At 39.1% G+C, this 24,118-nt stretch overlaps 1 protein-coding gene across 1 annotated transcript in view; it reads right to left on the bottom strand.

Moving 5' to 3' along the window:
- VWF (von Willebrand factor) overlaps positions 1-24,118 on the bottom strand; it is a 148,056-nt gene that overhangs the window by 33,016 nt on the left and 90,922 nt on the right. The window contains exons 31-38 of the mRNA XM_072844938.1: positions 23,888-24,031; positions 22,762-22,926; positions 20,367-20,410; positions 15,708-15,885; positions 11,734-11,954; positions 10,554-10,746; positions 9,543-9,884; positions 2,715-2,920 (exon numbers count right to left, since the gene is read on the bottom strand). Of these exons, the coding sequence (XP_072701039.1) occupies positions 2,715-2,920; positions 9,543-9,884; positions 10,554-10,746; positions 11,734-11,954; positions 15,708-15,885; positions 20,367-20,410; positions 22,762-22,926; positions 23,888-24,031 (1,493 nt within the window). The remainder of the gene's footprint in view (positions 1-2,714; positions 2,921-9,542; positions 9,885-10,553; positions 10,747-11,733; positions 11,955-15,707; positions 15,886-20,366; positions 20,411-22,761; positions 22,927-23,887; positions 24,032-24,118) is intronic.

Raw genomic sequence — 24,118 nt, 5'->3', positions numbered from 1 at the left:
GAAAACAACTCTGAGCCCTCTGCCAGAGCATTCAATGGCCTCAGGGTTAAAAAGCCCTGAGAAGGCAGCTTATAGAGAATGCCTACATTTGCAGGTGGTGATGTGAAAAGCATGTGGACATTTCAAGAAACAGAGAAAGAGAATCACAACATCCGTTTAACATTTTCAGCAGCCTCAATTTTCAGACAGGTTTTCTTCAGCATAAGTAGGAGTCTCTTTCTAATATCAGAAGAAATGACAAGAGATAGCACGGTGTTAGTAGAGATCTATATAGGTGTTGATACTGAGAATCCCATAAGCCCAAGCATGATCTGAGGCAGAAAGGAACAGAGGAAAGAACACCAGAGGGAAAGAAGGGGGTTAAGGAAATCATAACCCACTACCAGTTGCACTGCCTGTTGTATTGCTCACACAGCTAATCCTGCAACGGTGGAGATGCAAAACGGCTGTGTGAGCTGATCCTTCCCTGCCCTCCACCTCCCCATCCACGCAGCAGCTGCAGCTAAGCCTTGCCATTGGGGTGCAGACGAGAGGTTTTCAGAGTTAAAACCCCATTAAGGGGCATGCGACAACTCATGAATTTCAGAACTTCTGCAGAAACAAGGAGATATCTTGCAGACATTATTCCCAAGATGTGTGCTGAGCTTTTCTCCACGAGGGCTTGAAACAATTATTTAAATGGAAAATGCACGGCATTGCCTCAGGATTCAGGGATTTAAGACACAGAGATCCTAGGCTTTAATCTGCATTCACAATAACCATTTCATATAGAATCATAATATCATAACTAGAGTTCTCAGGCTCACTGAGAGTTGTGCACCATTGATCTGTATTTAGGGCAGTGATTATATACATTGCAAGCTATTTTTTCCTTCAAGAGAAATAATAAGGTTTTTTTCCATTCTTTTTATTACAAAAATTACTGTTTTTTTTTTTCCTTCCATTTTACCAACTCTATAAGCACTACACAAATCCAATGATACTGTATTTAAAACAAAGATCCAAAACAGAGCACAAAGGTCATATGTATGAAGGTACTGTAACCTTAAAATAAAAGCTAGTACAAAGTCCACGTGCTCAATCCTTCAGAAAACTCTAACCTTTTGTTTTGAAAAAAGTCATTTGGATAATGCAGTTGTGGAACAAAAGAACACACTTTCCCTATGTCTTCCCTCTCACTGCCAAGATCCACAGGGTATGTACACCTGAGGAGGGGGCTTAATGCTGTTAGGCTCCTGTACCAGCCCCTTGCCCAGCAGTAGGAAACTCTCAAAATCGTATTTAGGGAATACTTTTTCAGTGTGCTGTGCTTTGACAGTACCAGCAGGCAGCACTAAGGCACAAGCCATGGCAAGGTGAGATGCTGGGGCCAGCATCCTTGGACCTCTCCTGCACAAGGGCAGGCTGCACTGACACACGCGGGGCTCCCGGTGCAGACCTGCAGTCAGTACGACTCTTGCATTGGCAAAGCAGTGCCTGGAATACTTGCTTCACTAAGTCAAGTGCATTGCTTGCTGGTACCCTATCACCTAAAGAAAGGTGTTGCTCTGTTAAGTTTGATGATTTTGTCATTATGTTAATTAATGCAAACAATATTTTAAAGAGATGTTTTAGCCACAAATAGCCTTTTCTTCCTTTCAGTTTAACTGTAAATGTTTATAACACATTGCTTGCTGAACTAAACATGAGTCTAAATTTGCGTGTCTAAAATGAAGTTATTCAGAGTACATACAGTCATTTACTTTTTAAAATCTATCTTTGTACTTAAAGAATAGACTTACACACACACAGAGCATTCTGTTATTTACAGAAGATCTATGTTACAAAATCGATTATGTCTTTGACAGCATGTTTGGTGAGTATGATAAGACCATCCAAAAATCCCATAAGAATCTAAAGCCCATAAAATACTGAAATTAAAGCCACTTCTTAAAGTCTCATAACAAAACTACAGATTTAAGGGGACTGGCTGACTTAGGTGAAAACTCCCAGAGTTGAGAAGCTGGGGGTGAAGATGAACAACCCCTGCTACTTGGAACAGGGGATGTAGGGAGGAGCTTGTGCACCTGCTGTGTGATGCTGAAAGGGAAATCAAGTCTCTTTCACTGCAGTCTGGCACCCAGCACCCATAGCTCTTCCCAATCCCAGTCTGCCACAGAGTTCTGACTTAGCTGAGGAAAGTGGATTTTCAGTAAAACTAAAATGATTAATTTCATCAAAGGAATGATTCTCATTAAAAAAAAAAAGGAGGTAGGCTAATATAACTTGACATGAGGTCATCTTGGTCTCACTGCTCCACACCAACCACTGAAAATATTTCATCAAGCTTTGCAAAGACAATACGATACATTGTAAGCAAGGGTTCCAGATTTATGATTAAATTGTAATTTCTGGTAAAAGCCTACTGAATGGAGGTGTTTATCTTGGTAAACGTTGACTTATGCCATCCTTCCTCTCTTCCCTCTAGACCTCCCTCCACACAAATTTGTCATGCATTTCCAGGTCTGTATAGTCCCAGCTGTGAATTTTATATCCATCCCAGCCAATTTCACACTAGGGGAGCTACATAGAGCTGTCAGCCGGCCAGTTATGAGTAACTGAGCTAGAAAATAAAGCATCCAAAGGGGAAAATAGTTAGACTTATAAGATAGATTTACTTGCAAAAGTACGAACCCCAACCACTTACAAAGGTAAGCTGCTAAGTATATAGCTACCTGATGGTGCGTGCCATCTTCACTGACGCATTGTGTGCAGACTTCTTCATCAACACAGCTGTCATTAAAAATCACCTGTCCGTCTGGACAGAAGCAGCCTTCTGTGGGATAATCCTTGCAGACACTGAGTTTGGTACTATTCTCACAGTGCTTTATGCAGGCTTTGTGGCAGTGATCATATGTCAAATATGTGGGACATTTCATTGCTGAGGAAGACAGAAAAAAACTCTTTAGATAAAGAGGTCTGAAATGCAGAGAAATGTTTCCACTCACCCTTTCTTTAGAATTCCGTTCAGGTTTTTGAAAGCCATCATCTGATGAACATATTTTGTCCTCCGCAGCCACTAGCATCCTTGAAAATACATTTTTAAAACTAACAAAATCCACAGTGGAAAGTGATTGAAGGCATTTGCTTAAGTTACAGTCCATGCAGAAATCATCAAGCCACATTTTCAGGTCACACGAATCAGCAAAGTATAACTTACCCTAATAATGATACAATGGCTTACATGAGCTGAACACCTTGCCTAACTTTGTTTTCAACATTGGGCAAGAGACATAAGAATTTGGAACGACCTTTATGTGTATTAGAGAAGCACTGATAACGGCACATGGTTAGGAGATATCCAGGACAGGCTAAAGCATTGAACAAAGATTTTTTTGACAACTTGATAGGCAGCAGTGTTCCCAAGCAACTAAAGAAAGCTAACAAACAGAACACTTTGGTAATTCAAAACTGAACCTGCTGGATTTCTGCACCTTATTAACTGAATTGCCTTATTAGCGGAATTAACTGAATCAAGGAAAGTTACATTCCCCCCTAAGCCAACACATAAAATTTTTACTGATGAGTTCACAACACTGAGGGTATTGTCTCTAAAAGCAAACATAAAACTAAGTCTATAGCTATTCAATAAACTTATGGACACAGCTTCCATACTGTGTACTCCCTTAAGTCTACTTTATTTTTCCTCTACAGCTTCAATTAGGAAAAGTGTTTCTTATTTCCCAGTTTGTGACTGCTGTGAGGTTTATAAAACTTTTTTTCAATCCCCTGACAAAAAACACTGAAATAAAATTACTGAATGAAGACCTGAGCTCCCAACCAAGCAAGCATTCATCAGCTGAACTGTCTACACACACCCCTCATAGCCAAAGGAAACAGAAGATAAATGCCTTTAATGTTAACTCTTTTCTGTTTCAAGCCATGCTAAATCCAATTATTTCTGGTGTGTTGGAGTCTATGATTGTATGTGTGGATAACCATTACAGTTCAGCAGATGCAGAGGAACTTGAAAAGCCACAGGAACTTGACAGAGAGTCCAATCCTGTTATGAAATTCTTTGGCTGGATTCTGAAAACACAAAAAGGTCTATCCAAGTAAAACAGGAGAAATTGACTGCTTATAAACCTAGCTACCTAGACTATACTGTGTTTTCCAGAAATGCTCATTCCCAGAAACAGTTCTGTAAACAAGGTGACTGCAGTAAGCACCAGTGCTTATTCCCTGTGATGGTCTCAGGTCAGGTCTAATAAATGTGTGAAAAATACATCCACCGCAACTGTTAAGACAGTGTGTCATTTACTTTTTTATTCCAGTGTCAGCAAATATACTCAGCACAGTGGCTTGCATCTTGCTTACCTACCACTAGCCCTAAAGCAAATCTAGTAAACCTTCTCTGCACAAAAGTAGATTAATTTATTTTAGAGTTTAATGCTGATGCCCATCAGTGTAGAACCTGGACAGCTCCCAAGCAGAATCAGTACCAATGCTAAAGCCTCTAATGTAGCATAGCCCCTTCTCCTTCCTCCTCTTTGGCTGGCTTTAAGGAGCCAGGTGTGTGAAAAATGCAGGGAAGAACTATGCCCCGGACTCCGGATATGCTATCAAAAAGCCTGTGTGCCTTTGTAAAACAGCAATGTTTTTTCAAGGAAGGAAGAAATGAGGTGGTTATATTTTGCAAAAGAAATATAAATGAGCTCATGTGAATGCCATTGTTTTGAAGTCCCCTCTGTCCTTGGGGGCATGGGAATGAGATGTGCATAAGCAGTGTCAAGAGATGGGATAAACTCCATCAATGTCCAGAAAATCATCCTAACCATCCTTTCATCCTACTGGCACAATGACAACCAGGCAATCGTAGAAAGCCACCTCAGACACATTACTACCCTTGTGCTCCAGAGATCTGGCCAGGTCTTACATGACCTACAGGTAACTTTGCTTTTTGTATGGAAACTTCTGCCAGAGTTATGGAATGTGAGGAGGCATGAAGGACTCCCCACAGCGAGCCTCAGAAACAAGTCCTTTAACAAGCCACCCTCTTGGCTGGCTATTTCAATGCTCACCTCAAATGCCTATTGTTTCTGTATGAAAAGGAAAACTGTGAGTATTAGCAAAAGGGGAAAATAAGGCTGAAAACCAAGCAATAGAAGAGTAATTCTTCTTCCAAATTAGTTTCAAAAGAAATCTACCTCATATACTATCCTGTATGATGCTACTATGATCATGTATTGATATTGTATTCTCAGTTTCTTGGCTCCATTAAAAATGACCTTTTCTTTCAAACAGGGAAGATAATAGTAAAAGAAAAGCTGGGGAAAAAATTCAAGTTTCCCATAAATCTATGACTGCACATTTCAAAGGGTCATCTGGCACATTTAAGTATTGACATTTCTTCAGATCCTTATTTTTCCTTTAAATTACAGTAGGTATTTCTAGTAGCTTGGTTGGGAGAAAATAACCTCTGTGAGGATCTACAGAAGGTGCAAGTCCATCAAAATAAAATAAACCACTTAACAAGTTCAGAGTGAAAGATCTAGAGCAGACAAGACAGAGCAACCTTGATTAAAGTACTAAATGGATATTTAGAGGAGGGGTGGTTTTCAAGCCTGTGATACATGGAGAAAGGTACACTTCAGGCAACGATGCCACTCCTTTCTTATCAGTAGTACGATTTAGCACAAATTTAGTAGCTAGCTAGCTCCTGAGGTCACATACTGCTGGCTTGCCTTTTGCCTCACTGTACTGTCATGTGCAGCCAAAAGGACAGCTAAAACCCCAATGCCGATGAAGCTGGAGTGAATAATGCACCAGGGCCAATAGCTCATCAGCTGCCAATCAACCTCCCCACACTGCTCAGGCACAGTTTTCTTAAACCTCCCTTAAAAGTCTTCTTTACCCAAAGGAGTATGTTTAGGAGGGTTTTTCCAGTGTTCTTGGGAGTGGTTTCAAGGCCACATTAAACCAACTTAGATCAGTGCTGCCATCAAAAGGGGCAGTCCCCTCTCTTCCTTAGTCTCCTCACCTCAGCTGCTCTTTCCTGCTGGCACTATTCTTCCCTTTACAGCTAATTTTCAGAGCTCACCAAGCAGCATGTGAGGACTACTGCCAGCACAGCAAAAGGAGTGGGAATGCACAGCTGGAGATGGAAGAGGAAGAGAAAAACTGTCCCAGATCAGCTGAAGGCAGCCATAAAACCACCCCCATACTGTTGATTTCCAAGTCATGGTTTAAATCCTTCAGCTGTTATGGTCCTCACCAGCATGCCTTGCTTACACAGAGAACAAACAGCAGCAGATAATCTCAGTGTAGCTCCACTACACAAATCCTTCATTAGCAGAGGTGGTTTAAAGGTTTCTTGTATCCCATTGCTTCTCTCTCCTCCTCCTCCTGACCCTCGTTCTTGCCAGATGTCACTGCCCCTCAGTTGAGCAGGCACAGCCCGTTATGCATTTGCTTTCTAATCTGAGCCTGCAAAACAACCCAATGAAAGACAAAACACAAAACCCTCCAACAACCAGAATGGCTCATGAAAAAATGTTGTTTTCAAGCAAATATTTTTCCAGGAATCCCTGCAGCTTCTGAGTGCCACCAGCATCCTCCTCAAAGGACCACAGCTTTCCTTAGCAGTACCAGCTCGCTGTTTGTTTCATACACCATGCAGGCATCAACTACCTATCTAAATTTAATTGATCTGCAAGCTAGTAATGACAAGTACCTAGAGGGCATGTCCACATTGCACATAAATGAGCTTAAAGAGCTGCTGAGAAGCACTTATGGAAACATCAGCATATGAAGATTAACAACTGCTACTGTTGCTGCTGTCATTTATCTTCTGAGTATTTCTGCTTTCTGAGCAAAATTTGCTAACTGCTGCTGTTACTTGAGCTACACTGTTCAAAGCTGACTTGATCACCTCCACATGAGCTGCCATTTCTTTTGTAACTGCAGAATGAATATATGTCAGTCCATTCATTAATCACTATATAAACAGTCCTATTTCCAGGTGAATAAAGCTTCCTCTCCACGCAAAACTGAATCCCAACACGTGTCGATGTTAGCAATGCAGTGATTTGTTAAGAAATCCCTATGATCTTCACATTAAGATAAAGCCCGTACTGTCATTGAAGAGGAAACCATATTCAGCAGGCATTCACTGTGAGGGTGAGCCTCCTTAAGGGGTGCATATTCTATGCCTCAGGGTTACATAGCTATCAGTGGAAGCTACAGGCTGCTGCAGCACAAGTCTACTAAGTGTGGGGTCTAGAAAAAACCAAAATTTGAAAAAAATATATCTTTCCTCACTAAGCATTCCCACCTTGGAGCAAAGTTTCCTTCCATCCATTGACACAAAGCTGGAAGTCTACCAGATAGCACTCAACACATCCACCCTCCCAAAAAGGAGCAAGGAAAGCTCAGGCAGTGGAACTGAATGAGCGTAAGATGGAGAACAGGCTCTGTCTTTATTGGATATTCCAGCGAGTCTATTTACCCATCCAGGCAGAGCAGTCAGGAAGGACTTGTACTGCTTGAAACGTCCCAATATGGCATGACAAAATCCCAAATCAAACCCTAGAAAAATGGCAGGGATTCACTAGAGTGAGGGGAGGGAAGCAAGGTACTCCAGAACCATGCCATTGTTATTAAACATGTAGTGGTAGAGTCATTAAGCTGCACTGTCTATTTGTCATTAATGTAACCTGTATAATGTCCCTGTAATTGGCAATTTTGGTTTTGGCAGTTACACACATGCACCTGCTTGGAGGAAGAAGATGATGCTATTGTTAGGACACTAACAACTGTTTCATGCAACTAGTGTTAAAATGGGCAACTCTTTGGCTATCCTTGTACATGCTGTGTAACAAGATGGGAATTTGAAAACTGCAGAGAGTTATTAAGGTACTCCACTGACATTCAGCCTTGGACATTACAATTTGCAAAGTCTGACTGAAGCACTAAATTTGGAAAATGGCTGGCAGTATTCTCCCTCTGTTTTCTAGGACTATATTCCAAAGAGACTGTTGTGTCTTAAAAGATTCAATAGCAACATTTTCCTCAATAACTTATCCTGGAAAGATATTTAAGACACTAACTGGAGGCTCAGGCCCAATTCAAATTCACATTCTTGACTTCCTATCCCATCATTCCCTCAGTCTGAGTTTAAAACATGAACAAAACCAAAACACTTACTGAGTTCTTGCTGTATCATGCCTTTAGGATGCTGATTCTCCAATTCTGAAATTAAAAGTATCTGGGCAGCAAGAGGGAAAGAAGGCAAGACAACAAGAACTGACTGAACTGGAGAGGCAAGAGATGTGAAAAACAACTGGGATATCAAGACACTACACGAAGGGCTAGCTGGGAAAGAAAGTGCCTACATATATACACACACATCTCAGATAGATACCTGACTAAACTAAACACTGTGAGTGAATATCTGAATGTCTGTAACCACCACTGCAGACAGACTAACAGCAGAAGGTATAGAATAAGCCACCTCAAGAGTTACTTATTTGTACTTAACTATATGTTGCTTTTTTGGCAGATCTTTAGGTATGCCTCATAATAGGGCTGTCAGAAGAAAAGAGAAAAAAAAAAGAAAAAAGAAAAACAGGAAGATAGGGCAGAACTTCTTATGTCTATAAGGACTTAGGTGAGTAGGTATACGAAGTGACAACTGTCCGAATTTAGCACTAGCATGCTTGTCCTGCTTCTGTGGGGCTCTAGGCAATTTGCAAGACTCCCGCTATACTGCTCTCTTACAGCAAAAACTCTTCACCTCCAAAACACAAGCAAAACACAGCCAGAAGGAGAACCAGATTTGCAAAGCAAATTACAGCTGGTTTGATCAGTGTAGCTGGCATGCGCTGGCAAGAAAAAACACCACAGAGAGTGGCCATTTCCCCATTTTTCACTGCAGTAGAAATTTAAAATCACACTGGCTCTTCCATCATGGTCTGAAAGGTTTAGGCTTTGGTTGGAATGTGGGAAATTTGCAAAACTATTACAGAGAAAAGTCTTGTTTTGTGCCATTATGTGCAGCTACGACAGTGACAGGCTAGTTCCACTAGTCAAAATTATGAGTTTCCTTGTCCACCTTGTACAGATCCTCCAATATCTGTACCAAAGCAATGATATCTGCAGATAAAACTGCCTGGCAGAATCAGAGCAGTCTCTCAGTCCAAACCTGGCCCCATGATGTTTCAGTGGCTGCAGAGTCAGGTACTGTCACATAGCTGTGTTTGCCTGTGCACAGCTTTCACAGTATTTTTATTTCATAGGTTATCCCTCCAGCCTTACATAACTACCTTGCATATTATTAGTTAGCAGTTTACTAAGAAACACTTCTTCCATAATATGCAACTTAGTGGATGACAAACCAGTTATCAGATCTGTAATACCACTTATATGGGAAACTTGACTTTGAACTTCTGCCCCATTACACTTGTGTTCAAAAACTAATTTACGCTGACAAGATGGTCATTGTCACCACCATCACCAAGTTAGACAGTTTCTGTATCAGTTTTAACATATCGTAAACCCCTTACGACAAAACTCGGGTGTTCTCCAGTCTATGCAGACCCCGTTTTCCCTGCAGATGTGAGCGTAGGAAGTTATCATCTCACAGGCTTCATCCTCATAGCAGCTGCTTTCTGTGCAAGCCTCGTAGAACATGTTGGGGGAGATTAGCCTGTGGCACTCTGCAAACCGATCTGAGAGCAGAAGGTGGCAGTGGCTTGTGGCATGCTCAGAACATCTGTCTTCTCTCCGGATTTCACAGATCTTCCCCGGCTCTTCCACCATCCAGTCTTGGATAAACAGGCTGCTGTCAGGCGTGACAGAGCCATCATGTAACGTGAAGTCATTGACATGGTTCTGGTCACACACACCTAGGAGGGTGAGTAAAAGAAAAAGAAAGAGTGAATACAGTCAGCAATAAAACAGACTTGGAGAAAACAGGCACAGGACAGACAGAACTGGTTGGGGCCACTCGATGAACACCAAAGGGAAGAGGAATGAATGATATTCCTTATAGCTATTATCAATGGAGGCATAAAAATCCTGGGTCTTGTTTCCCATTTCCTTATTACAGGAGGTATAGGTCATGCCACAAAGGTATAATCTATACAATAGATTATACCATAGAGGATACCGTAGAATTAATTCTCCCAGGTAGTAGTACCCTCACAAACCTTTCACCTTCACTGCAAGCATAGGACATGTCTCTCACATAAATGTGTATGTAAGAACCTAAAGTTAAAGCCTCATCCAAAAAAAAAAAAAAAAAAAATCTCCTTGAAAAGATAATTATATAATGTGAAAGAAGTAAAACATGAGAGATGTCTAGCCTTGCTCTTTCTAAGGTATTATTGGGAGTCAACGAGCTGTTACATTGATGGTCATAGTAGAAAAACCTACATAGATTAGCATTGTGGCAATAACAGGGGGCCAGTTCAACCAGAGAGTTTACAGGTTCGGGACCACAAAAATTCCAATAACATAAATAGCAATTCAAGCCCAAGTAGGAAGCTGCTAAAATTACTAGCTTTCAAACTTACCACAAAGCCCTTGTGTTCCTGAAGAAAAGCTCTTTGAATTCAGTTTAAGAATAAATTCATTGTTTCTTGGAGTAAATGTGAGATTATGTCCAAGATGGGAGAACTTGATTTCGTGCATTATTGCTCCATAGACAGTGACTTCAAACAAACTGCTAGAATAGGGAATATGAACCCTTTCACCATTAACAGCCACCTGTGTTCAAAAAGGCAAGATCACATCAGTTCTAGCAAGCAGTTAAAATCAACCCAATCTTACAGTTGAAACACATTTTGACTTCACAGGTACTTGAAGATCCAACTGAATCTGGACATAAGAATCAATTTTGCAAGTTGAAACTTTCTATTAAGTCTAAAAATGCACAGACCTAATTGACCTTCATTCTGTGTATTATATGAACAACTTTTTCAACATTTTCCCCATATGAGTTCATTCCTTCAGCATCACATATATACAGACTAGCAATCTAATGCCATGAAGTTAAAATCCCATGTACAGACCCTGATTATCAATAAACCTCACAAGGCTGTCCATCACCACGCAGAATGGGGTGCAGGTGTTTTGGTCTATCCTATTTTGCTACACGAGTCAGAAGAGATCACCTTTGCAGGCTAGCTGACTCCTGTATGTCTGAGGAACCCAGAGACTGAAAATGTGTCATATTGAATTTGAATACTTCTCTGCCTATAAAATAGCTGTAATACATACTAACCTGGTCTTTCTTCTAATGCTGAGGTCCATCTGCACACAAGGTAAGAACCAACTCACTAGCTCTTCAACTAGCCAGTCATGCATAGGTTTGTGAAGAACATACTGCTTTCCCATGCACCAAATTATAACGTTGTGTAAAGGACCTCTGCCAACAGAGGAGAATCAGAGTGCAGTATGTCCTGCCTATAATCCCTGCCTTTCTGGCAGAAGTGTCAGGGAGACACTGCCAAATCCCATGTTCTTGACATTGTCACACCCGCACAATGGGGAGAACACGAAGAGAAATGTGTTTGGCTTATTATGTCAACATAGATTGTATCATGAAATTGAAATGAGGGATTTGGTCAGAAGCCTAAGAATAGGCTGCAAGGGGAACAGAAACTAGATAAAGGGAACAAATTTGTCCCCATAACCTGAAATTCTATAGCATGAGTAGAAAATGCACAAGTCACTTCATTGTGTTTAGCTTACTGCCATGTCACTGAAGAGCTGAACAGATACACCACGATGTTTCACTTCAATGGAGTCCATGCAGTTCATCTTTGGTGTTGCTCTGCATGGTCCTTCATGGAGGAGAACTTCAACATCATGTTGCATGTCTTGAAACAAGGTGTAGGAGCAATTGCCGGTCAGCTTAAAATTTAGTCCATCAAAAGTGACAATATGTCGAGATGAACTTCCTATACAGACACCTGCAAATCAATGGGGAAAATTAAAAAAAAAAAAAAGCTATGTAGGCATTCGCTTTTGTTCAAATTGGACTATTTCTTCGCAATTGTTATGGGCATGTGGAATCAATTAATTGAGAAAGCTAGGAAGGTAATGAATTGCAAATGCTTGCAGGAAATCATTGACAAGAAACTTTGGTAAATACTTCATCGTGTGGTTTTTTTGAAGTATCTTTGTCTAGAGCAATCAGTATTACAAAAGATTTGGATAAACTCATAGAAAATCCCTCAGCGTAAGTTTACTCACATTGAATGTGATTTATCAATAGATTTTATATGAAAAATAAAAGCAGGGAAAATGTATACCTTCTCTATTTGTAGAAAGACCATAACATACTTATTTTTAAATTTTTGCATTGCATTTTTATTATGGTATTGCATTTTATTCTGTACAGTATTACATTTGAAACAAAATAACACTATTTCATTCTTATCAAACACATGTAACAAGTCAATATCAGGGGACATTTTTGTTTTTTTTTCAGTTGGAGAACAGGAAAAGGGCAGAGAAATAATGTGCACAGGATAAACCAATGGTCAACTGACAGCTTAGTGTCCTGGTCATTAGGTTATAAACACTTCTTTGTCTTCACAAAATAGAAAACAGGGAGGATTATAATCTCACAAGTACCAAAACAAAAACCTGAGCAAATGGATGTTTCTGACTCATGCATTTTCAAATCTTTTGCTTAAAGATAATAAGGACAATGTCAATAAAGCAATAAAGCAATAAAGCATAAAGCAATGTCAGCTGAACATGTAGGAAGAAAATTCTCATTGTTAATAATTCAGCTATTTGGCTTCTAATTGAGGTTTGAGAATAATCTGTTTCCTGTTCATTGACCTTCAAACTTACTTTCCCAGGAAAAACAGCAAACAACAACTTTTGCTTAAAAAAAAAAAAAAAAAAAAAAAAAAAAAAGAAACAACCAAAGAAACAAAGCCTATCTTGTATACTGTCAGGCACCAAATTGTCGAGGTACCTCCCTCTGGAGCAGTGGAGCATCTTCAGATATTCTACTGTACCTTCTTATAAAGTTCATGTATATATAGCAATGAAACAAGTTAGCAATAAAACAATGTTTCTCAACCTTTTATTTATTCATGGACTTCTAAAAAATTTCTAAGGATAACAGGAATCCTTTTAAATTTCTCATAGGTATTCTGTAGCATCAAATGTGTTCATGCAATCCATTTAAATCCATTTAATAGTCCACAAACACCCAAGAGCCATGAATCACACGTTGCAAATCATATTGCTTTAAAATTTATAACTAGTTCAGCAAGCAAACACCTTCGTGGTGTATAACTATGAACTCAGTTATATGACATAAGAAGAACACTTTTTCAAGTACTTCCTCTCTGCAAAAGCATTTGTCATAACATCTGCACTGTCAAGCAATCATTTGAAAGGGCTCTAGTTCTCTAAATAACTGAACACTACTTTGCTGAATCATGAGTAAATTAACCATGCACTGCCATTCTCCTGGAGCACAGACTGCCTCCATTCATAACAACAAAGAGATGCTGAATCACACTGACCTACTAAGCACCTACTTTGCTATACCCACCTCTAAAGTTTACTGATTGCTATGAGTTTGGGCTCTGACTTCAGCACATACGGCATCAGAATCAGCCTTCCGCCCTGCTACGTGTGTTGCTTTAGTTGACACAGCATCACCCAGGTTTCACTAAGTAGTCACTGAAACAATGGTACTTTACCCATGGGGTTTTGATCACCTGGGTGGGGTTGGGGTTTTTTTCCTCCTCTTACAACATATGAAAACTTACCACTTTTCACCACAAGCTGTATCACCTTGGGGAAAAAAAAGTTAAATTTTGCATATCATGGCTCACTAAATTCATAGAGAGCTAAAAAAAAGAAGTTATCTCAGGTTAAACAGCAGCAATCTCAAGTCAACCATAAGTCTTTTCATGATAATCAACTAATGATATGAATGGTAATTTTCATTTCATCCTTTCAGAAAATCTTTATGAAGACATGTTTTGCCAAATGTATGCCCAAATGTATGCCAAAAGTAATGCCTTCATGTTGCTATCAGTGTATTTAGGAGTGAGAAAATTATTATAGATGCACTTTTTATGGGTAGATATCACTAACAGTCTTTTAAACATTACAAAATATTTATGATGATTCAACTAAAATCTCTCTACCTTTTTGAAATATTTATATCAAAACAGAAATGTTAGCTTTAGTGTTTAGATAATTAAATGTGCTTTCAGAAAATGCTAAAAGTTGGGGTGTTAAAATTTTAGATGTCTAAAAATTCAGGAATCAAAATCTAACTACCCAGCTTAGATATTTCAAGCAGTGCCTTGAAGAAATTGTTCTTAAAGCAGCCAGTTCTGCAGAGGACATTTTAAACTGAGATTATACATTATAAAGAGAAGGCATATATAGGGTTCTGATTTATTTTTAAAAGCAATCATATGAATTTAGATGTCAGCCCAATTTTCAGAATTATGTTGTGGAGCACAGCCCTCTAAGCTTCCTCAAAGTCAAAGAGATTCATCAAGCCAGAGATTTTCAAGCTCTGAACAGGATCTAAACACTGTTGAAAATAACACCTACAGGTTCCTCGTTTTGAGATTTCTGCAAATTTTAGCTCTAATAGCATGGATGATTGGGCTGTAGAAATGCATTCTTTTGTATAGATACAGCCTTTAAGAGTTACTGGAGCTGATCTTTTGAACATTTAATTCAAAACAAACATCTTGACTAATTTTTGTGAAAATTAAGCATATGACTACAGTGCATTTGGCACAGAGAGGAGGTGAAGTTCAGTCCCCAAACCCAGGCTGAGGTGTACCAGAAGACTCAGCAGCTGAGCCTACCCCTCGTTCCACCATGAAGTGCTCTTCCCTGTAATGGCTGTGGAGCGATGCCCTGTACTACACTGCATGCAGCTAGGCATCCCTGCCTCCTTTATCCTGGACTGCCACCATTTCACTGTTGTCAGAGCATCTGTCCAAGCACTGAGGCAATCTGGAGGCTACAATTCATTTTTTCACTGAAATCATCATTCCCTTTTTATATTCCTCCCTCAAGTCTTCCCTTCACATATGTGTGATTTTTCTAAAGAACCTCTCTTTTTAATGAATGGATCACCAACCTCAGGGCTGAATCCCTCCACCCTGTAAATGTGAGTGGGTGCACTTAATTTCTGTTCCTGTCATCTCAGCCAAGGCACTGATCACACAGTGTTCACCATTTCTGCTCAAATACTCAGTGTGAGGTTTTATGGAGGCAGGGAGCATTTTTTGTTGTTGTTTCTTTAATACATGTGCTTGACTGAGGTCAGGCCAAACCCTCAAGCCTAGAGGTGGACCAAGAATACAACACTTGCTTACAGCTTGCTGAGATAAATTTCTGTTTTCTTCCATACATCCTCCTTCCCAGTTCACGCACCTTTGGAAATCAAGTGTCAAATTCTCTGATAAAACACTGTAGCTATGCTAATGCAAAAAATAAGCTCATAGTGGCCCTGAACTTGCAAATAGCATCACACGTTCCAGGCATCAGTGAGACTCTCATGCTCCTAGCTGTTTGTTTAATGGGTGTACAGCATTAATTCCTCCCACCTTGGTCATCTTTGATGTGTACAACGACTGAGCAGCTCCATTCAGCATTACATTTCTGATTAACATTTGAAGTGATGGGAAGGGAGAGGCATACATGCAAAGATAGATACTCACACGGACACATCCATCGGCAGCCACAAGTTTCTTCAATCTTAACAGCAGGAAGATTGCTGTGACATACTGGTTTTGGCATCCTCTCACAGTTAATTTGGTGACTCTCCAGAACTGTGTAATCTCCTGGAAAGCATGTCACAGTGTGGCACTGGTCCGGTAATGTCCATTTGTCACCAGGCTAGATAGGGAGACATGGATATTTAACAATTGAAAAGAACATGGGCGGAGGGGAGAAAAATGCAAAACTTGGCTGCTGCCATGCTCCTACAGCTAGCAGCTAAAGTGACACTGACAGCAGTGCTACTCAAATTAAACTTAGATAATTAAATAATAGAATGCAGTGTATTAAGGACTTTGTGAGTATGAGAAAGTTTAAATTAGCAACACTGTAAGAAATAGACTCTGAAATTCCAAGCAAAAGATAATAGTCTAGAATAGGAGATGTTTTGTTACAGCAGAACAAAGTATTTAGTACTCCATCTATTGTTAGCTTAGCCATCCTACAGCATGCATGGATAGCATAGTCAATAAAGAATTCCCCTTAGCTTTTCTTTAAATGTCAAAGCCTTTAGTTTTTATAAGCCATAAAATTATTTTAGAAAGAGCTCTGAGCACAGATGGTCATGGCACAGCAGGAATTAACAATATTTGTTCCAAGCTAGAAAGGCGTGGAATACTCTAGTTATTTTATCCACAACTCCAAAACTTTAAAACAGTTCCTCCCTTCCCAAAGGGATATTGTTCCTTTACCAGACTAATGTTATTAGATATACATAGTGGTTTTGTAAAATTAAAAATAAAATGTAAAATATATTCTAATCTTCTAAAGGACAGTCTAAATTTTAAGGCACCAGTATTACATACTACTAAATGACAGAGAAATAGACATGGTCACAATCTGGAATATCTCAAGATTCATATCTGCAAAAAGCTGAGCTCTCTGGCCCCAATCCCACAGAGCTCTAAAGTCCATAAATAGCTTCAGTGAATTTCAAAACAGAGTGTTCATCCCTGAGGCCTGCATTCCCAAGGATATCCCCAAATGTGGGAAACAGCCCTTTCTAAACCTATGTCTACAGAGATGAGTCCAGAAGCAATAGTAACAAGTGAGACAGTGGTTCTATGAACCAGATAACATTTCTTGATATTCACAAGCAGAAACATGTGGGGAAGAAAAGATAATTGCTATTGGGCAAGGTTACCTCCCATCCTGTCCTTGTTAGCTTACCCATCATTCCCATGAAAGAGAAGAGCAAAGTGGCAAAATATCTAGGTAACCACAGCATAATTCACAGACTATACTTGGCACTAGTGTGCAAGCCAAGAACAGTGATGTGAAAGTATTGTTCTGTATCTCTGAGCTACGTGATACCATCAAGTGTAAAAGAGAACTGACAGATTTGCAGCCATAAAAATTTACATATTAAATACAAGTTAATTTACTGGACCTGCTTTGTATGTTTCGGGACAGTGAGAAGGGAACTTGTCCTGAAAATCACTTAATACTTTTCAGGCTTGTGAGCCTAGAGGAAGCTGTGAAAAAGTAACATGAGGAGCTTTAAGTATGGAAAAAATATTTAGATAGGAAGAAATGGAATGTTTTTTAATTATAGTTGTCTCGCCTACAACTCACTGAAAGTGGAGCACCTGGAAGGGTACATATACAGCTGTGCAAGTCTGGCAAAGGACCCCCTGGTTTCCATACATATTTAATTGCTTTTATTTCACTCCTTAACAGGACATCTATTGGAAAACATCTAAGATCTAGACAAGAAAAGCAAAGCACAGCACATTAAAACAGAAATATCAGTTGAAGGATCCAAACAAAGCCAAGAATCCTGGTGCAGAGGAAAACGCAGGGACTCTGAAGACAAAGAAAGCCTAAATCCCAATTGATATGAAATCGTAGGAGTAAGAATAGGACAGAAAGGAAAGCAAAAGCAGAGGTTTCTAAATTGTGACGGATAAGTCTGCTGAAACCGATGAGCCTGCCAGCACACCAGAGGAAGCTTCAGACTTCCTCTCTGAGGGAGCTCTGAACCTATGGACCTGGACTTGCACACTCTTTCTCTTACTGTGCATCTGCAGGAGAGAGCGCCACATACCTTGATTGGGTTCATCAGCTGGCACCTTTTAATTTATTCAGGGGTTTGTTTGTTTGTTCTTCCCTAAACCGAGTGCTGAACAATACTAGAAAAGTTGTGTTACAGAAACTGCTAGTTTAGGAATGTGATTTTTACTGCTATACATAGACCAGAAGTGCAGAAGACCACTATACAGATCACTTCATCAGGAAGTGCTACCATTATAAGACAAGTACCTACACTTCTATTATCACCTTTATGCCTGTTTAAAAGCATCAGAACAAGACTACTGATGAGAATTAACTACATTAAAAAAACCTTAATCTATCATAATCATTCACATATTCTGTCAGCTGGCAAGTTCAAATATTAAAACAGTGGTTCTTTATATAGCCTGTATTTAGCGCTATTTGAACTCCTTGCCACTGGATATGATGAGTACTCAAAACTTAGATGGATTCAAAGAATGACTGAACAAATTCATGGAGGAGAAAACTATTGAGCACTATCAAACACAAAAAGGTACTACTTGCAGCTCAGGGTGTCCCTGAGTCACAAATTGTTCAAGGCTAGGACAGTTCAGGAAATGTTCATATATACTTACTTACAGTCTTCCCTGACTGTATTTTTGCCTACATAATACAGGGGGTTTGGACGGATTCTTGGCCTGACCTAGCACATTCGATCTTCTGTCCTTCTGCTACTAACAGTGACTTTAGCCATGAATCTTCCTTTGACAGTCATTTCCAGGGTAGAGGTAATAACAAAAAAAAGTAACAACTCATATCACTCATGATACTGATAGGACTTAGGCTGAGATTTTCGATCCTGAGAACTCTGATTTCCTTGCAAACTGCAAGAGGTCAGTTCCCACAATCTCCAGGTGCATGACAGACATCCCGCTTGGGGAACAGAGCCTCCTGCAGTAACTGTCTGAGTAACGCCTGAAATATTGTGGATCATGTAAGAGCCTGTGTTTTCTGAATTAGGAAGGAGCCTTGATTCTTCATCCCTGTGGATTTGTGGACTATGCTGGAAGTGGGTAACAGGCCAATGATGGCACGTTACTGCCCATGAGGCAGCAGAGGAGTTCAGAGTGTGAGTGCTGAACACCAGAGGCAGAACACTTCCACAGTGTCCTGTAGTCACCACAGGATGCTTAACAGCCTGCTCCAAAAGGCAGTGGCTACCATGCTGGCAGTGTCTTCGAAAATCCATTTTTTTCTGGCTGACAGAAGACGTAACACAAAATCCCCCCAAAAGCTACTATTTGAAAGCGTGGTTAATTTTTATATGGACTGGAGCCTGGCCTCTGTTCTTCCAAAAGCATTTTAGCCAGAACGGAAATTGTGCTTTATCACCAAAAAAATGAAACCTGACATGTCTGAAATTCAAGTTTAGGCTTCCCAGCAATTACCTACATGTACCTGTGTCTGCTTCTAGGAGCCCAGAGGCCTGTACACATGCAATTCAAATGAATAAACAACAAGAATCTGATTATTTTTTGTTTTTATTTTTAATTAAGAAAGTTTTTCAAGTTTAGTTTTTGTTTGTTGTTTATTTCTTAATTAGGTTGTCAACCTCAAAGCCACCAGGTTATACTTAGTGTCTGATCTAGCTAAAGCCTGTGTTCTGACCAGCTGACTGAGGCCAACCGTGTAAAGCAGCTTTTATATAAGTGATATTTCCTGTGTCTAGACATTTCATAAGCATTTCTTTATTAGCCACATCCTTCCTTATAGCCATGTCTTCACAAGGGAAAAATCAAAGGAATAAAGGAATTTAATGTACTGGAAATTCAAGATAAATCCTAGGGTAGAACTCATAACTGACCCCTACAAGAAAACATGTTACAAGCTTATGCTAATATTTATGCTAATATTTTTAAATGCATGAAGTATCATATACACTCAAAAACCTTGGCATTTCACCTGAGATGAAGGAACTGGACCATTTATAACATCTACATCATTCCTTTCTTACAGCAGATCACTTTTGAGAGATCAGACAGGTTTACTAATATTTCTGAGCATTTTCTCAGGATTAATAAAAGCTTTTCTGCAAACAAACACTAAAAACTTTGATTTAATTACTTAAGAGATGGTTTTCCCTAGAGAGATTACTATCACACAATAATTATCTTCCTATAAAATTTTCATAAGGACAAGGTACTTGTACTTTTAGCAGAAGGAGAGGGTCTGGATACTGACATTGCCCCCCCCTATACATGCGCCGTTATTTTGGCCATGTCTAGCTTTCCCAGAAGTTCTTTTACCAGGAGATGGAAATACATTTTTCTTTATCAGGGAATATACACACTGTCACAAGTTTTGGCTCTGTACTGCCTGCAATAGTATTCAACACACTGCAAGATCAGGTGTCGTTAGAGGAAGTCGCCTTTGTATGCAAAGTTATCCCATCAGTTCAAAAGCCAACATTTTCCTCCTCCGAAATAATTCTTAATACTTAATATTGTCCAATACTTTTTGTTTCAGATTATCTATGAAGATATTCATGGTCCTACATGAACTTTGTAACTTGAAAGCCAGATGGATGACCCGGGCAATACACTTACTTTCTTTTTGTTTCCATCCTCATCTATACATTCTCTGACAGGGTCTGAAAGAGAAACAGACATCTTTTAGTCATCTCATTCCCTTATCCAGCCTTTTAAGTTGTGGGTCACCAAAATACAGATTGCTTACTTAAAAATGTGACTTAGGCTGTAAGAAGGGAGTTTTTTGTGTTAGATTGTGAGAATCCCTACCTGAAGACTACAGGCATTTGTCCAAAGCGTACAAAAGTCAAAGAATGCGTAAACTTTGTTACTGCTAGCATTACCTGACTTCTGCAATGACATTGGTTCCAAAGTACCCTGTGAGAAATAGGTAGGCTGTAATTCTATAGCACTCCTTATACTGACATACACCTCTGCCCAGATGGTACTTAAAAGAAGATCATGGCTTGAGCTCTGAGGCAGGGTCCAGCCTTACTTCTGAATCTTGTGATGAATTGAGAATATTTCTGGTAATTAGCAGGTAATGAGAATTTACACACTCATGCACACACACATTTATTAAATGCAGAAAGATAAATACAGCGAGTAACCCCAAGATAAGATTTGTGAGCATCTAGCATCGGTATGAAAATAGCTGCAATAAGAATACTCAAATTCAGTTTCATTACATTCAGGCATTACTGTGATGGGCAGTTTTTTATATAATCAGTTAGATGGTCACAAAGCACCCATTGAATTGCAGTTACTATGTTTATGTGCTCTCATAACACACCTAAAGATACATGGAAAGCAATTTCATGTAAGTACTATGGTATGACAATGTGATAAGCACGTGTCTAGGAAATTAAAACATTGACTAGCAAACTCTTTATATAACACTATACTATGCTAGCATATATATGCTATATGCTCTGTCCTTTCCAGGACAAGTAATGTATTTTGAAAGCATTTAGGAAATCTTTTAAACCTTTTTAATAGTATTATTTTTGGTACACTTCCATACATAAAGTAAGACTCCCTCTGTACAAGAAATCCAACTGTATGAGTCTGGAGGGGAAAATCATACTTTACAGATTGTAAGAAACTTAAATTAAAAAAAAAAAACAAAAAACAAACAAACAAAAAAACCAAACAAAAAAACCAGAAGATACTTTCCCACCCCATAGCAAAGGCTTTACCATCGGAAAAAGGGAGAGCTAAATTTTTCAGATTTAGGTGTCTACTATAAGATAGCTATCATTCAAGTTTTTGAGCAAATGCTTTGTGCTGTTGGAAAAGCTGGATGTATGTTTCATAAAAATACAAAGCTTTCACCTCTAGTACCGATAGGTTATACACAGATTGCAGTAAGAAAATAGTTACTGGTTTCAAATTCCTGCTCCCCATCCTATATCTTGGATCAATGTAATTTAGGGCAAGAAAATCACATATTTTACAGTGTGAGGAGAGGAAATGCATCTTTAAAAGCTTATTTTAAAAGAAAAGAAAGAAAATGGCAGCTGTTTAAATCTAGAAAATGGCAGCTGTTTGATGCTCTGGAGAGATTTTAAAATGCCAGAAGTGATCCCAGTGGAGACTGATCGGATATCTATAAGCTGGACTGTGCACACTCTGCAGCTTCCTCATTCTTAGTGGTACTTGGCTCTGCAAAAAAGTCCACTTATTTTAACAGAGACATAACTAAGCCCTAGCGAAGCTGGTAAAAACCTGTGCAATGACTAACATGATGAGACAGTGTTTTGCAGAGAGAACATGTAGATGCTATTGTAATAGAAATAACAACAACAATATGAGTAATAAATATCTGTATACACACAGACCAAGGAGGCAAAAGAAGTAAAATACTGGCCAGAGTTGAAGCAAGTTTCCTTAGATGGGGGCATTGCTATCTACAAATAAATGAATGTTTGTTTAAAATATTTTACACTTTTTTTTCTAGTATCTGTTTTCCTGGAAAAGTTAATTCTTTCTTACTCTTTTTTTTTCCTTACACTTTGGCTGAATTCTTTGTAGACATACACATAACAATGCTTAGGTCTGTGCAGAAAAATATGCAATTTGAAATCTTTACTCACAACTAACTTGTAACATTTCTGAAGCATGCCCCCATTTATTCATGACAACTTGAGCTTTCCTGGTGTCCTTCAGTTAATGACCAGCTCTGATTATTAATAAGATGATAGCTTGAAAGTTCAGGCCTAAGCAGTTTTTAAAATCTTGCTGAAAGTTGGTTGATTAGAATAGCAGTTGGCTACCTGCTGAAAGGGCTCAGATTTTGTTCTACATCTAAGTGATGGTGGTGGTCTAGGTTAGCATTCGTGATGATTGTCGGTGAAACACTAACAAAGGAACATTGGGCTGACTTCTCAAGTCAAGAAAAATCATTCTGGTTTTGACATTTCAATCTTTGGGTTTTGCTCCAGCTATGAGGCTACAACTCTATTGGACTTACCCATGCACACTTTTTTGATAAAGTCACTATTTAATGTGATCATAGTGGATAAGTCTTCAAAATTCTGAAGCTTCATGATTCTGTTAGCAGCTGATGGCCCAGTCAAGGTCCTTAGTTGCTCTTCATCATATCTGTTCCCAACTCCAATTGGAAACAGGGATATCCCTAGGAAAAGAGAAGAAAAGGTTTTAAATGGGCAATGCACAGGAGAAGGAGGTCTTTGGTGATGTATTTTTTTCATTTGCTTCTTAAAAAAAATAACTGGGAACATTTTTTTTCCAACAGTTAATTTTCATGTATGACTTGCATCACTCTCTCCACACAGGCTAAAGGCAATTAAGGGCAGAAATGGTGATGCTCTAAATCACAGTGTTAGCTAAGATGAGCTCTATTAGTCTCAAGCATAATAAGATCATGCATGGTCGACAAAATGCAGCTGCAGACTTAATGACAACATCTTCACTTTTTTTCAAATGTAAAAAATCTCAATATGTTGTTTTCTTTCTTCAGTTACATGGCAATTGGATTATTTTCAAGCCATTTAATTAAAAAATAATAGCTGGTATTTAGTCCAGGCCCTACACAATAGCTCCCAAAGCAATCTACAAAGGAAGTCACTGTTCCTCAGTTGAACACCTGAGGAAGCTGAGGTACAGCAACTAGAGCCAGAAAACTTGAAAAAACATCATGCAGCACACATTGATACCAAAAGCATATTCCTGTATAGGTCAGTGCAAAATCTGATCAAATCCTCTCTCTATTTATTATTACAGCGAACCTTTCAAGATTCACTGTACTGCAACAGTATTGAATTTATAATACTAGATCATATTTCTGTCATTCCTGTCTATCCACAGGACCTTGGAAAATGAAATGCCACTAATTTGTGAAGCCTATGGAAGCTGTTCAGCTTAAATTGCAGATTGGTCCTGAATTTACCAATAATTCAAAGGCATCTTCGTCAGGCACATTTTGTTCAGGCCTGATTCTTACTAGAACATTCTGCACAGTAAGTCCCAAACTTATATGAACATACCAGTGCCTTAATTTTTCATCCTTTGTTCTTGTGCATTACTGAAAAAGGAACAACTCTGATTAAAAATAGTGACAGTGAAACGAGATTTACTGTTCATTCTTGCGGAAAGTGCAGGAGCCTCCACAGTGTCTTCTGATCTCCCCGACACAATGACTATCGCGACCTTTGATGCGCTGGGTCTCCCCCCGTGGGATTCCGACATTGCATTCTGAGTTACAAAATCAATGGCTTTTCCTAAAAAGAAATGAAGAGATAAATGAGATATGATAGAAAACTTATAAGAGGCTATAAAACTAAATCTTACTTTGTATTACTAGGTTC

Source organism: Ciconia boyciana, chromosome 1, assembly GCF_034638445.1.
Source record: "Ciconia boyciana chromosome 1, ASM3463844v1, whole genome shotgun sequence".
In the NCBI taxonomy this organism is placed as follows: Eukaryota; Metazoa; Chordata; class Aves; order Ciconiiformes; family Ciconiidae; genus Ciconia; species Ciconia boyciana.
The sequence above is the reverse complement of the archived record's forward strand: the minus strand, read 5'-3'. Positions and strand labels throughout refer to the sequence as shown.